We start from the raw sequence: 13,999 nt of genomic DNA, 5'->3' as shown, positions 1-13,999 counted from the left end.
CCAGCCACCTATCTGGGAGACACCATAAAACCGGACTGCCTGCCTGCCATCCGTCCCCTCAACTGAGCCCTTGCTGGCCAGGTACTCCTCAGGCCATCACCTGACCTCTACCCCCCCCAGCTTCAGCTAGGAGGCAGCTGGTCAGTCCCAGGTGGGGCTGAGCCCGCCTCCCCTTAAAGGGGCCGGTGACAGAGCCGAAGTCTCCTCTCTGTGACTCAAGGATTTGGAGGGGGCGCCTCCTGATTTACACCGGAGAAGAATCTGGCCCTGAAACAGTCAAGGCACCCAAGGCAAATCAAGCGGCGTCTGAAGGAGATGGGCATCGCACACCTTTTGAGCTTGATTTTGTGTCGTTCATTTCCAGAGCATCAATACAAAAGACCCAGCAAGTAGCTCGAAGCATTAAAGATCGTACAGCGAACCTCAGAGATGTACCAGGGGCCACGCTTGATGGCGAAAGGCAAATCTAGCCCCATCCCTTGCCGCCTTGCAGCTCCGTGTGGGGCTTATTGCATTACAGGGACCAGCAGCAGGGGAGAAGGCCTGGGACTAGCGTCAGCTCATGGAGGAAAGAACAAATAAGGAAAGAAAACCATCAGCTCCCGGCACCCCTTCCCCCACACACAGTCTGAGGGCTAGAAAGATTCAAGAGGCGGAGATGCCTCAGGCAGAATCTGGAGACCATTTTAACTCTATGGGGTTTTTTCGGTAAGAGGCAGAATGGGCCAGTGGATTGAACAAAGGACTGGGAGTCAGGAAGCCTGGGTTCTATTCCTGACATCACAGAGGTGAGGGGTGGACCTAGTGGTTATAACAGGGGGGCTGGGAATCAGGATTCCTGGGTTCTGCTCCTGCCGAGGAGAGTGGGGTGTAGTGGTTAGAGCAGGGGGCTGGGAATCAGGACTCCTGGGTTCTATTCCTGACTCTGAGAGGGGAATGGGATCTAGTGATTAGGGCAGGGACGAATGGAAAGCAAGACACCCTACATCTATGATTTTGGTCAAGGTCCTTCCTTGCTCTGTGCCTCAGTTTCCCCGTCTCTAAACTGGGAATACACGGACACAACCCCACCCGTATAAAGTGCTCTGAGACCCAATACGCTCAGTTGCAACAAAGCGCTTGTTCACCATCATAAAGACCCAGCTGCAGGGGCAGGCGTGTCCTTCCAGTGCCATACATCAGGGCCTGCAAGAGCGGCCTTTGGATTTGATCAGATTCGTTTGTAGCCCCGCAGGGAGCTCTGCCTCCAGCCAGATAACGAGGATTTCAGGGGGTCCTGGGGACGCAGTCGCTCTGCTCAACTCAGGGCTGGGGCCTGCTGCCAGGCTAATGCCAAGCTTTGGGGCCGTGCAACTCCTTGATGAGCCAGATCCCATCCACGACTTTCCCGTCCTGAAAGACAAAACCAGGACTCGGGTTCAGGGGTGGCTCCAGGGGACGTTCCCCTACTGGTCAGAACTCAGACGAGCTTCATGGGGAGCCTCAGAACCCAGGGCGGGTCTATGGTAACGTGTCGGGAATGGGGACGGGAGGGATGGATTGGGACCACAAAGGGGGAAAGTTCACACTTGTGGCAGCGGTGGGATTGCAGTCTATCCCCAGGGGCATGAAGATGTGCCTCATCCCCCCAGATCTCTACAGCTATTTCCCCTCCCACATTCTGGATTTTACCAAACCCTTCCCCCGCACCCCCCCTTGATCTGAAGCACCGATTAAGGATTCAAATGAAGTTGATGATCACGTTTCTAACGAAGGAAACATCCACGTTTAGCAAACCACAGCTACCCGGGTTTGGATTTACTCCTAACGCTGGGAGGGGAGTGGGGTCTAGCACTTAGAGCAGGGAAGGCTGGGAATCAAGACCTGAGGGTTTGAACTCAAGGTGAGGCTGCTCTAGAGAGAGGTGGGGAGAACTCTGGGAGGTTCCAATCCGGATTCCATGGCTCAGGCGTGTTTCCAGTGTGAACCCACCAAAACAGCAGGGATCTGCCCGGCTTCCCGCCCGGCTCCCGCCAGACAGGAGCCAGATTCCCAACAGCCTTCGGCACCTACACCCAGCCCCCCTCCCCGCTCTACTCACTAGACCCCACTCCCCTCCCTGCTTTCCCCCTATAGCCGCTTGGAGCTGGACAAGCCCAAATGTTTCCCGTGCCTTTCTCCAGAGCCGCCCAGCTCCAGACTTTGCCCACCCTAGGCTGGAGGAGAGTTCAGGGCTGCTTTACCCCCAGGGTTTCCCTTCTCTGCTACTGCCTCGTGGTGACACCCTGTGGGTGCCGCTAAGATTCAGGGAGAGGTTGCTATGGCGGGAGCTGTCCAGGTGGTGACGCTGGACAGGGTGTGTACAGACAGCTGGGCACAGGTGGGAGCAATCAGAGGGGGGGGGGGGGGCCCAGTGGGTAGAGCTGGGGGTGGGGGGGTGGGAATCAGGACTCCTGGGTCCTCTCCCCAGTTGCGGGAGGGGAGTGATGTCTAATGGTTAGAGCAGAGGGGTGCTGGGAGTCAGGGCTTCTGGGTTCTATCCTTGGTTCTGGAAGGGGAGTGGGGTCTAGTGGTTAGAGCAGGGGGGCTGGGCGTTAGGACGCCTGGGTTCTATCCAGGACTCTGGGAGGGGAGTGGGGTCCAGTGGTTAGAGCAGGGGGGGCTGGGAGTCAGGACGCCTGGGTTCTATCCAGGACTCTGGGAGGGGAGTGGGGTCTAGTGGTTAATGTTCAGTGCCCAGATACCCCTGCAATGGGTCCACTGCACAGTGCAACGCACATTGAGCCTGCCCAGGCCGCGATCGGACCGGGCAGGACGGGGTGGGAGTTGGGGGGTCCATCCGCCAGCCGTGCCATACCTGGTCGTCGGACACTTGCTCCAGCCAGATGTGGCTGCGGTTGAGGATTTGCAGGCGCGTGTAGCCGTAGTCCTCGATGCGCAGGGCGCTCCACTCCCGTGGGTTGGGGACGAAGCAGGTCAGCCTCTCCTTACAGCCCTGCGGAGGGGAGGGGGGCAGAGCCCATTGCATCACCATGTGGGGGGGGGCGGACCCAGCTCAACTCCTCCTCCCGCTGCCTCAGCCCCACCTCCACTGCACATCAATCCCTCCACCCCCTACCCTTTCAAGGCAGCGCGGCCTAGCAGATAGAGCATTGGATGGAGACCCCGGTGCCCTTGGGCGAATTGCTGCCTTGCCCGTGCCTCAGTTTCCCTCTTCTCAGCCTGCTCCCAGCTTCACGTCTCCTCCCCCGATCCCTCCATCTTCTCATGGAGCCTCTTACACTCACCGCCCCCTCCCCACTCCTCCATCCATCCCCTGGGCAGCTGGGGTCCAATCCTGCCACACCCCCACGCAGCAGGACTGTCCTAGGACAGGATCAGGCTCCGCTCCTCGTACTCTTGCCCTTAAACTAACCCCCCCAACAGGCCTCTAAATTAAGCCCCAATCCTGGAAGCGCCCACACTGAATTTCAATGGGATCCGAGGGCACTCAGCACCACTTGGGAGGTGTCTGGCGCTTAACAGGATCAGGCCCTTAAACCGCGGGCAGAGACACCCGGCCCCGTGGCGGTCAGCAGTAGGCGTCACCATTGACTCGCAAGGCGAGCAGAGGCTGGCATGGGCGGATGGTGCTGGGTGCGCTACCAGGCTCGGGTCCCAGCTGTCACTTACGGCCGATCCGGTGATGATGTGGACGGGCGCCCGGGGGTTGGTGTAGGGCGATTTGGCACTGCCGTTGTAGACCTGCAGCGGGGGAAGGCAGATGGGGTCGTTTCAGACTCAGATCTCGGACTCAATCCCCTAACCAGGCCGGACAGCGACCCCGGAGAGACCCCCACCCATCCACCCGCCAATCAGGAGTCACCTGGTAGTTGTAGACAGGCCACAGCCTCTCGTAGGAGTGTTCATGGGCCCACAGCTCTAGGTCGACACCTGGTGAAGAGAGGACAGCACCGGCTCAGGACTCTGGCCACTGGATCTTAGACCCATAGCTGGATTGGGGGCCGAGGCGTGCTCTGCCCTGGGGCCCTGTTGCCGGGCGAGCTGGCCCTTTAAGAGATTGGGTGTGGCCCAGGTGAATCGCAGGAGAGCCCGGGCAGGAGATGGGCAAAGAAACACTCATTGCCCCAACACGCCGCTGTCAGAATGTGTGTCTCTACAAGGACATATGGCAGGGATCATATACCAACCGGGGACCCGCTGGGCCTTGTACGGGCAGCGTAGAAAGAATGAGCGAGGTGGGCTGGGAACAGGCGTGGAAAGGAGTTACGCAAGCCAGTACCTAAACCCAGCCGGCCCTAGAGAAAGTAACGTTGGGCCGCCCGCTTTCCTGGGCCTGCGGGGTAAACTGAGCCAGGCCAGACCTCGGAGGGCAATGAAAAAAGTAACCAAAGCCATTCAGCTAAACGAGCGGGTGGGGAGGGGGGCAGGCCGCTTAACCAGCCCGGCTGGGGACGGAGCCTGCGCCCCCAGGAATCCTTCGCGGTGCTGGAAACAGAGACAGTAGATGGTGGGAGATCGAAGCAGAAAAGTCCTTTGGGGCATCCGTCACCCGGGGCCAGAGCTGAGAAAGGTGCCGGGGGGCCGAAGTCCCTGGGGTGTGGGCTCTGTCGCTGCCGTCCGGGAGTGCCCGGGGAGAGGGACTGGGCCGTTGGGGTCTCCCTGCATCAGTACCCAGGCTGGCTCATCCCCACGGCTGCTGGGGGCAGGGCTCTGGGCCAGGGCTGCCGGACACAGAGGCACTCAGGGGGTGACAGAAGCCCGTCCTGGTTGGCGTGAGCCCCCAAAGCGCCTTGGTGTCACCCCTCCCCTCCTCCTGTTGCCCCGGGGCTCCAGCTGACAGCCCCAGCATACGTCCTGCAGGGGGAGCTTCCCAGGTTCCCCCCTAGGGGGCGCCACCGGAGGAGGCTGGAGGAATGGGCAGTGGGTACCGTATTTATAGAACAGGTCCTCCAGGCCGTACAGATGTTGGGGGAGCCCTCGGCGAACCTGAGGGGAAAGACAGTGGGGGGGGATCAGCAGCTGGAGGGGGCCCTGGCGGGTTACCCCACATTCTCTCTCTAAGGCCCTCCAGCGAGGTCCCCCCCACGCCACGTGGAACGGCCTCCCTGGATAAGTCTGCCGGTCCCCACTCGGCTCCCCGCCCGCCTCCCCCTGCCCGCTGGGTGCAAGAGCATCCGCCTCCCTCCTCTGCAGCGCCCCCCCCCGCCCCACTCACGATGCTCTCGTGCTGCGTGCAGTCGTCGAGGTCGTTGTTGGAGCAGTACATGGGCCGGTGCCCCATGGTGATGATCCACGGGTGGCGCCGGCGCCGATCCGGCCGCGTGGCCTCCTGCCGCCAAGGGGGAGAGAGAGAGTCTGTGAGCGAGACAGTCTGGGCGGGCGGGCAGACAGGAGGGCTAGGGGTTGGGGGGGTGGGTCTACCTGTAGGTCTCTCTGTAGCCATTGGTACTGCTCCTGGACGAGGTGGCGGCCATAGTTCAGGTAGAAATACACCTCGGTGGAGAAGGAGATGATGTGGGCAGGGCCGACGTCCCAGCTGGAGGGCAGAGAAGCAGAATCATACGGTGACAAGGGAGGGAGGGCAAAGGATGAGCCCTGTGCTATGCTGGGAGGAAACTGAGGCACGCAATGGGGGAAGCAGCATGCCCCTCAACACACACAGGGAGTTAGTAGCAGCAATAGAACCCGGCTCCCAGTCCTCCCTGCTCCCCTCCCAGGGCTGGGGATAGAACCCAGGAGTCCTGGCTCCCAGCCCCCCTGCTCTAACCACTAGACTCCACTGTCCTCACAGGGCTGGGGATAGAACCCAGGCGTCCCAGCCCCCCGGCCCCCCACTCTAACCAAGCACAGCCAGGCCCAGAGATTCCTGCCCCTGGTGTTCTTATCCCCCTGCACCTCTGCCGGGGTCGGGCGCCTGGGGCTGGAACGCTGCCCCCTGGGGGCCAGGCGGGGTGCTCACCTGTACCACAGGCCCTCCGTGTCACCGGGCATGCTGAATCGGGCACGGTAGTTGGAGAAGTTGCTGGGGGGGGGGGAAAGAACAATTAGGGGCTGCAGTGGGTGTGTGTGAGGGAGGGTGTGGGGGGGTGGATTTAATCCGGCCCCCTCCCAATTCTCAGACTGGCATCTCAAGCATCCGTAATGCACCCCTCACCCTGGCCTCTAGGCTGCCGCTCCTAGTCCCTCTCCGGGAGCAGATGGAGACACCTCCGGCTCCGCCACCTCTTCCCCCACCCCAACCGCAGGCTGAGAGGCTCCCAGGGCAACAAACCCCCCTCCCCCATAATCCCATCAGCCCGTATAGACCCAGAAATCCCCTCTGAGCCCAGGTGCTCTGGCAGTTCCCTGCAGGGGCACGTCTTGCGTGTGTCCGACAGGGGGCGCTGTTCAAGCATGGAGCAAATAAACCCCACCAGAGGTCAGTGGCCAAGGCTGGGAGGGAATCCGCGGGCAGCGTCTGGGGTGGGGAAAGGGGAGAGAGCTGGGGGGTGGCTGAGGTGAGGGAGGAGCAGAGCCAGCCGTCGCGCCCATAGGCACCCCGTGCGAGATCCGCCCACTCACTATTTCTCCTCGTGGTTCCCCGGGCACGTCATATACGGCACCGACGCTGCGACGGGCTCGATCTTGCGCATGAAGGCGTCTCCGACCATGGCGTTACACTACACCCCAGAGAGAGTCGCATCAGCCGAGGCACCTGGGAATGCTGTGCCCTCGGAGCGCATTTACACACCTGGGGGCTGTATGGCCACGTGCATGGAAATGGGTGGGCAGATCCGTGTGCAAATGCAACACGCGTGTGGGTTTGCATACATGGCCACCAGGGCAAGGATGGGGAGTGGGGTGGACGGGCCCAACCCGCCTGCCATTGTTGCTTCAATTCCCATCGTAGGCGACACAGCTCCCTGGCACATCCCAAAGCAGCTCCAATCTCCCATGGGCCTGGGCTCATAATACCGGCCTCCTGGGCAAGTCGCCGTGTACGGGAATCAAACCCACGTGCCAGCCTCTGCCAGCTGGGTTAGCTCCAGGGCTGGAGCAGCTTTGTAAACCTCGCTGAGTCCATGAGACACGCAGGGGAGAGATACCCGACCAGGCCGGGTGGGGACGCACACAGGTGGACGTGCATTCGTGGGGGCCCAGAAACCCTTGGAGCTGAGCACACAGCCCCTTCTCCTGGGGGATCCCTCCCGACGTCGGCCCTGGATCTCCACCGCAGAGACGCCAGCGAGTGGGGCCAGCCCCCCGAACGTGGAGGGGAGCGGGATGGGGCGCAGCCGGAGGAGAAGGGAAGGCGCAGGAGGCAGCGTGGCTACAGAATTTACCTGGTCCATGTCATAGGCAAAATCCCCTGGGAAAGACAAGAGGATCACAGTGAATCGGCTGCTCTGCCCTGGGGGCAGGGGGTGGCCTGGGGGAGATTTTACCCAGATTGGGGGTTACCCCCCCCCATTATTAAGCCAACAGTGCTGGCTTGATGCCCCCTGAATCCTGCCCTAATCTCTGGAGGGAAGAGGGGCGCTCCTTAAACTGAGAGGTGAGTCCAGTCCTGGGCTGAGATCCCCAACGAGGGGGGCAGTTAGTGCCCCTGGCAGTGCTTTGGGGGACGTGGGCCCTGGACACAGACCCAGCGAGTTCATTCCAGGGGGCACCAACGGGTCATGAGATGGGGATGACTGTCGGTCATTCCTGACATGGATGGGATGGGAGCTGGCGCCCCCGAGAGGGAAAAGGCCCCGTGTCCCATTCCCTGCCCCCTGAGCCAGCCAGTCTCCTGCCCTGGGACCAGATCACCAGCGCCCCCTAAAGGGGAAAGGCCCGGTGTCCCATCCCCGCCCCCTGAGCCCATCCCTTCTCCAGCCCCGATCCCAGGAACCTGGGGGGAGCGCGGCGTGACACCGACCTACGTGCAGGATCACGTCGTACATGCCCTGCTGCGTGTCGCGCTGGAGCCTGGGCAGGGACTGGGGGTTGATGTTCCCCATGTCACCGAAGACAGCGAGACGCGGGCTCCAGTTGGTGCCACTCTGCAGAGCCCGGAAGCCGTAGAGCCTGCTCCAGCCCAGCGGGCTCCCGCAGCGATAAGCTACAGGGGAAGAGCAGGGAGAGACTCAGACGCCTGTAGGGTGACCAGACAGCAAGTGTGAAAAATCGGGACAGGGTGTGGGGGGTAATAGGAGCCTATATAAGAAAAAGACCCAAAAATTGGGACTATCCCTTTAAAATCAGGACATCTGGTCACCCTAGACCCCGCCGTGTGTGTGTGGGGGGGGGGGGCTGAGTGCTCGGGGTTGGGGTGTATTTGGGCCCAACGCAGATTTGGACCTGGTGATGGTGGATATTGCTGGGTGACACTGGGCTTGTGTGTGTGCCCCACCTCTCAGTGCGTGCGCATGTGGCTGGGCGTGTGCGTGTGTCGGGGCACGTGTGAGTGTGACGAGGCGTCAGGGAGCGTGGTAGGGTGTCTGGGCGCCCCCCCATCAGTGCGTGTCCCCAGGTCTCCCCTTCCCGTGTGCAGCCCATTCTCCAGCCCTGCCCCCGTGTCTCTGTCCCTCATCTGGCGGATGAAGTCTGCAGTGCGCCGGCCCCCCCCCCCCCCCACTGCCAGGAGAGGAGCCGCAGCCCGGCCCCCACTCACCGTAGCGCTGCCCGGGGGCCAGGCCCCGCAGGGTGACCCGGTGGATGAACATGCTGCGGCGCAACCACCCGCCGTCCACGAACCGGCTGGCGTGGCCCTTGGTGGAGATGGTGAAGGCCTCGCCCGGCTCTGGGCCGAACTCCACGATGGAGCCGGCCGGGTCGAAGGTCGTCCAGGTGACGGTCATGGCGGTGGGGTCGCCTGCCAGGGTTAGAACAGCCCGATGAGCGCTCAGAGCCCGAGTCCTCCCCGGGACGCCGGCCCGCTCCCCACACCGGCTCTGTCTAGGTGCTACGAGGGCCAATTCCACACAGAGCCGGTTCCATCCACTCCTACCCTGCTCCAGCTCCATCCTCTTGCTCCGACCCTCCGGTTGGGCCTATGGCCAGGCCCGGAACCAGACCCTGGTTTCCAAGGAGCTGGATTTGCCTGGGAAACTGATTCAACCTTCCCCCATCTCACCAACACCCTGGAACTGAGACAGGGAAGTGTTTGCAGTTTGCAGGAACTGAGGCACAGAGAGGGGAAGGGACTCACTTGAAGTGAGACAAAGTGGTCACTGCCTGAGCTGGGACAGAACCCAGGACTCCTGGTTCCCAGCCCCCCTGCTCTAACCACTAGTCCCCACTCACCTCCCAGAGCTGGGATAGAACCCAGGAGTCCTGGCTCCCAGCCCCCTTGCTCTAACCACTAGACCCCACTCCCTTCCCAGAGCTGGGGTAGAACCCAGGAGTCCTGGCTCCCAGCCCCCCCCTGCTCTAACCACTAGACCCCACTCCCCTCCCAGAGCTCGGATAGAACCCAGGAATCCTGGCTCCCAGCCCCCTGCTCTAACCACTAGTCCCCACTCACCTCCCAGAGCTGGGATAGAACCCAGGAATCCTGGCTCCCAGCCCCCCTGCTCTAACCACTAGTCCCCACTCACCTCCCAGAGCTGGGATAGAACCCAGGAGTCCTGGCTCCCAGCCCCCTTGCTCTAACCACTAGACCCCACTCCCTTCCCAGAGCTGGGGTAGAACCCAGGAGTCCTGGCTCCCAGCCCCCCCCTGCTCTAACCACTAGACCCCACTCCCCTCCCAGAGCTCGGATAGAACCCAGGAGTCCTGGCTCCCAGCCCCCTGCTCTAACCACTAGACCCCACTCCCCTCCCAGAGCTCAGATAGAACCCAGGAATCTTGGCTCCCAGCCCTCCCCTGCTCTAACCACTAGCCCCCACTCCCCTCCCAGAGCTGGGATAGATCCCAGGAGTCCTGGCTCCCAGCCCCTGCTCTAACCACTAGACCCCACTCCCCTCCCAGAGCTGGGATAGAACCCAGGAGTCCTGGCTCCCAGCCCCTGCTCTAACCACTAGACCCCGCTCCCCTCCCAGAGCTGGGGACCCCAGGCCCAGTGATATAAACATTAATAACCCCGTGGAGCTGGGCTCCCAGCCTCCCCCCAGGTCCCCCAGCCTGGAGACGGGGCCCCGACAGCCTCACCTGGGTAGGAGAGATGCACTTGCTCGGGCTGGGTGCGGCTGGTGCCCTGGCACAGCACCCAGGGGAGCACCAGGCAGAGCCAGCCGTGCAGCCCCATCCTCGTCCTGCTCTTCCCGGCCGTGTGGGAGAGGGACGGGGAAACGAAAGCCGTGGGGCGCTGGCCTGTGAGCGGGTCAGCTCCTCCTGTTGTCCTGAGTCAGCGCCACACAGCTCTGATTTCCACAGCCTGATATGTCAGCAGTGAGGCCAGGCAGCTCCTGCGGGGCAGAGTTCAAATTCACAGAGTTATGGGGGGGCTGGATCTTGGGGGTCTCCTAGTGGGGAGGCTAGGAGGAGGTCCAGGGGGACCCAGCTCTGGGGCTCCCTGATGGGGTGTAGGAGCGGAGTTATTGGGGAGCTGGCTGCAGGGGACAAACACATCCCTTATGGTGGATCCCTGTATAGACAGCCAACACACGCCACCCCAGAGGCAGCAGCATCTCAGCATCGGGCAAAGGATGCCTGGAAAAACAGCCCCCACGCCCTCACAAAGGGGGGCTGAGGGGATACAGTCTGTTGGGGAGGGATCAGGGTGCCCTGGCAGAAGGGGGATGGGGGTCCCTGTGCCATGGGACAGCAACCAAAATTCTCCCTCCCACCTCAAGCCCCAGGCCAACACCGGCTGCCCCTCCCCTGCCAGTTGCTCCTGGCTCTGCCCCAGGGCACTAGGCAGGTGCCCCTCCGCACCACGCTGACCCACCAGGACAGGCAGCCCAGAGTCCCGCTCCTGGGCGAACCCGAGAGCAGAGGCAGACAAACAGGCACGCCCTGTTATCCAAGCTGCCACCCACACCAGCCGTCCCGCCCCCCAACTCTGCCCGGAACCCCAATTAGGGGCTTGGGCGGTGCCAGATGGGCAACCTTGCAAACAGACGACCTGTGCAACCACGGAGCGAGTAGTGCCAGGGAGATACCACTGCCCCCTACCCACATACTGCCCCCTACCCTAGCATTAAAGCCCCAGCTCCCTTAGCCATGGGGTGATGGGAGAACCTAGCGAGGCCCAAGAAATCAGTCATTGGAGAAGCACCGAGGGATGGATCCGCCTCAGGGATTCCACGCGGGAGGGGACGGGGCACAGGCAGGTGGAGACGCCGGCTTGACCTGACTGGCTGGGTTATCCAGTGGCCGGTGTTGCAACATTAGAGCTGGTCACGAGATGGGGGGGGAAATGGGGAAGGAAGATCTAGTGCTTCTTAGGTCAGGGCGCTGTGTTAGCACGTGGGGGGATGTGAGGCAGGACTCCTGGGTTCTCTCCCCAGCTCTGGAAAGGGAGCGGGTTAGAGCAGGAGGAGTGGGCTGGGAATCAGGACTCCTGGGTTCTGTCCCCAGCTCTGGAAGGGGAGTGGGATCTAGTGGTTAGAGCAGGAGGAGTGGGCTGGGAATCAGGACTCCTGGGTTCTCTCCCCAGCTCTGGAAGGGGAGTGGGATCTAGTGGTTAGAGCAGGAGGAGTGGGCTGGGAATCAGGACTCCTGGGTTCTATTTCTCGCTTTGGGAGCTTTCTACCCCCCTATGGCATTCCCACGCAGGGCAGCAGCCGGACTGCAGACGCCTTGGGGCAGGGCCCAGCTCCGTGCCTCTGCTCTGCAATTTGCTGGGCACCAGTTTCGGTGCTGACATGATCAGCTCTTCCCTGGCTGCTCTCAGCCACCCCCCACATACCCCGAGGGAGGTGGTTCAGTGTCATTGACCCAGTTTGTGCAGGTGGGGAAACTGAGGCACAACACGTAGGAAGGGACTTGCCCAAAGTCACGTGGGGAGTCTGAGACAGCAGGGAATAGAACCCAGCCCTGGGAGGTCAATAACACTGACCTAGTCTAACCAATAGACCCCCTTCCCCTCCCAGAGCTAGGATAGAACCCAAGAGTCTGGCTCCAAGCCCTCCCCTGATCTAACCACTCACTCACACACCCCTACCCAGCCAGGGGTCTCCCTAGCCCCGCACTCACTACCTCTGTCCCAGGGCGAGCGTTTTCCTTGCTCCACAGCCCACCGCACGGCCAGGGCTCCCCCGCTGTCCTCCCAGAGCTGAGGCCGGTCAGCTCGATGCACGCACCGGGCTGCCCCGGCTGCTGTTGGCTCCCTCCGCAGCCCAACCAGCCTGGGAGCCAGGACTCCTGGGCTCTCTCCCCAGCTCTAGGAGAGTAGTAGGGTCTTGTCGTTAGAGTAGGGGGGGCTGGGAGCGAGGACTCCTGTGTTCTCTCCCCAGCTCTGGAAGAGCAGTGGGGTCTAGTGGTTAGAGCAGGGCGGGGGCTGGGAGCCAGGACTCCTGGGCTCTCTCCCCAGTTCTAGCAGAGCAGGGGGGCTGGGAGTTTTCCAACAGTGGGCAATGCCCGGTGTTGGGGGGGACCAGATGAGAGAGCGCTGTGCGGGGGAGGGGGCACTGAGGAGTGTGTACAGGGGGAAGGGCACCAGGGGCAGTGGGCTTGGGGGCAATGCTGATTTACAGCAGCAGGTGTTGTTTATTAAAGTGCTGTCCATAGCTACTGTGTACTGAGGACGCTCAGTTCATCCGCTGAAGCCCCTGCCCTTATTAGCCGTAAAATTCTGTGGACTGTTAATTACAGGAGTTAAAAAGGGGCAAAGGGGGCGAATCGGAGCAGGGGGTGGAAATTTACTGGTCTGGGGGTCAAGCAGCTGGAGGCAGGATTAGGGGAGGGGCTAAAGGGCGAAATCAGGAATGGGGGGGGAGGAGGCGGAGTTCAGCCCCGGAGTGAGGCGCTGGCAGAGGGTAAAACCCCCAGGACCTAGGAGGGAAGTAGCAGGTTTTTACAAAAGCTGTTTCTGACAATCGCTCTGTATCACTAACTGCTGCAGGGAGCACATGTCTACACGGAGCAATTTCACATGCACTGTGTGTAGTGCAAGAAACGGCTCCCCTGGATCCGGATCGGTCAGTGCTACCGGTAGCACATTGCTAGGCGGAGCAGTTTAATACACTACACCGGCAGCGGGTCCCCAGGGCGCGGCCGGGACCCAGCTCAGGATCCGCGCCAGCAGCTCGTCCGGGAGCGGGGTCAGGTCCAGCGGGAGACGGGGGCTCCGAGCGCCGCGCCCTGCCCTGCAAATCAGGGGCTCCAAGTCCGACCCCAATTGCCGGTTCCGCTCCTGCTGCCGCATGGCCGGGGGAGCTCGCTCTCTGCCTGCCCATGGGGGGGGGGGGGGGGCTAGCTCGCTCAGGCCCATAGAATCATAGAATATCAGGGTTGGGAGGGACCTCAGGAGGTATCTAGTCCAACCCCCTGCTCAAAGCGGGCTCAATCACCAGACAGATTTTTACCCCCGTTCCCTAAATGGCCCCCTCAAGGATTGAACTCACAACCCTGGGTTTAGCAGGCCAGTGCTCAAACCACTGAGCTATCCCTCCCCGCCCAGCTCCTGCTCCTCTCTGCATCCGCTCAAGTGATCCCCAGAGCCGCCCCGGCCTCGTTTACACGGGAGCAAAGCGAGCACCGGATTCCCCCCCTTGGCCAGAACCGACGCCGCTCTGCGAGCATTGCCCACTCGGGGGAGGGAGGAAGAGAGAGCTCGCGGCGTTCTGCGTCCTGATTGGCTGGAGGAAAGGATGATTGATGGGAGGAGGAAAGGGGGCGTGCCTTCTCTTAAAGGGGACGACGCCCCTTTCTGTGGAGTGTGGATTCAGCCCGGGAAGAGGGTATGGGCATGGAGGCGTGGGGGGTGGCTCCTATTGACCTTTTCCAGACTGCCACGGGGGGAGGGGCAGGGGTCATCTTGTGACAGCAGTGCCACCATTTTGAGCATGTGATGTTGCCATGGCACCCTAATCATGTCCTCAGAGCAACACAGGGTGTCATCATGTTGTGCTTTGATGTCATCACCAAAAGGCATGACATCATCCAGCCA

At 61.8% G+C, this 13,999-nt stretch overlaps 1 protein-coding gene across 1 annotated transcript; it reads right to left on the bottom strand.

The window, feature by feature from the left end:
- Positions 1-877: 877 nt before the first annotated feature.
- Positions 878-10,192, bottom strand: LOC135893162 (acid phosphatase type 7-like). Its single transcript, XM_065420956.1, has 13 exons — positions 10,096-10,192; positions 8,618-8,818; positions 7,883-8,065; positions 7,305-7,330; positions 6,544-6,641; positions 5,942-6,004; positions 5,404-5,518; positions 5,198-5,311; positions 4,911-4,968; positions 3,845-3,912; positions 3,652-3,723; positions 2,837-2,974; positions 878-1,392 (listed from the first exon to the last, which is right to left on the bottom strand). Exons 1-13 carry the CDS (start codon positions 10,190-10,192, stop codon positions 1,327-1,329), a joined length of 1,299 nt encoding a protein of 432 aa, XP_065277028.1. The 3' UTR covers positions 878-1,326.
- Between the last annotated feature and the right edge of the window lie 3,807 nt (positions 10,193-13,999).

Source organism: Emys orbicularis, chromosome 21 (assembly GCF_028017835.1).
Source record: "Emys orbicularis isolate rEmyOrb1 chromosome 21, rEmyOrb1.hap1, whole genome shotgun sequence".
NCBI classification, from domain to species: domain Eukaryota; kingdom Metazoa; phylum Chordata; order Testudines; family Emydidae; genus Emys; species Emys orbicularis.
Note: the sequence above shows the minus strand (reverse complement) of the source record. Positions and strands in the feature narration are given on the sequence as shown.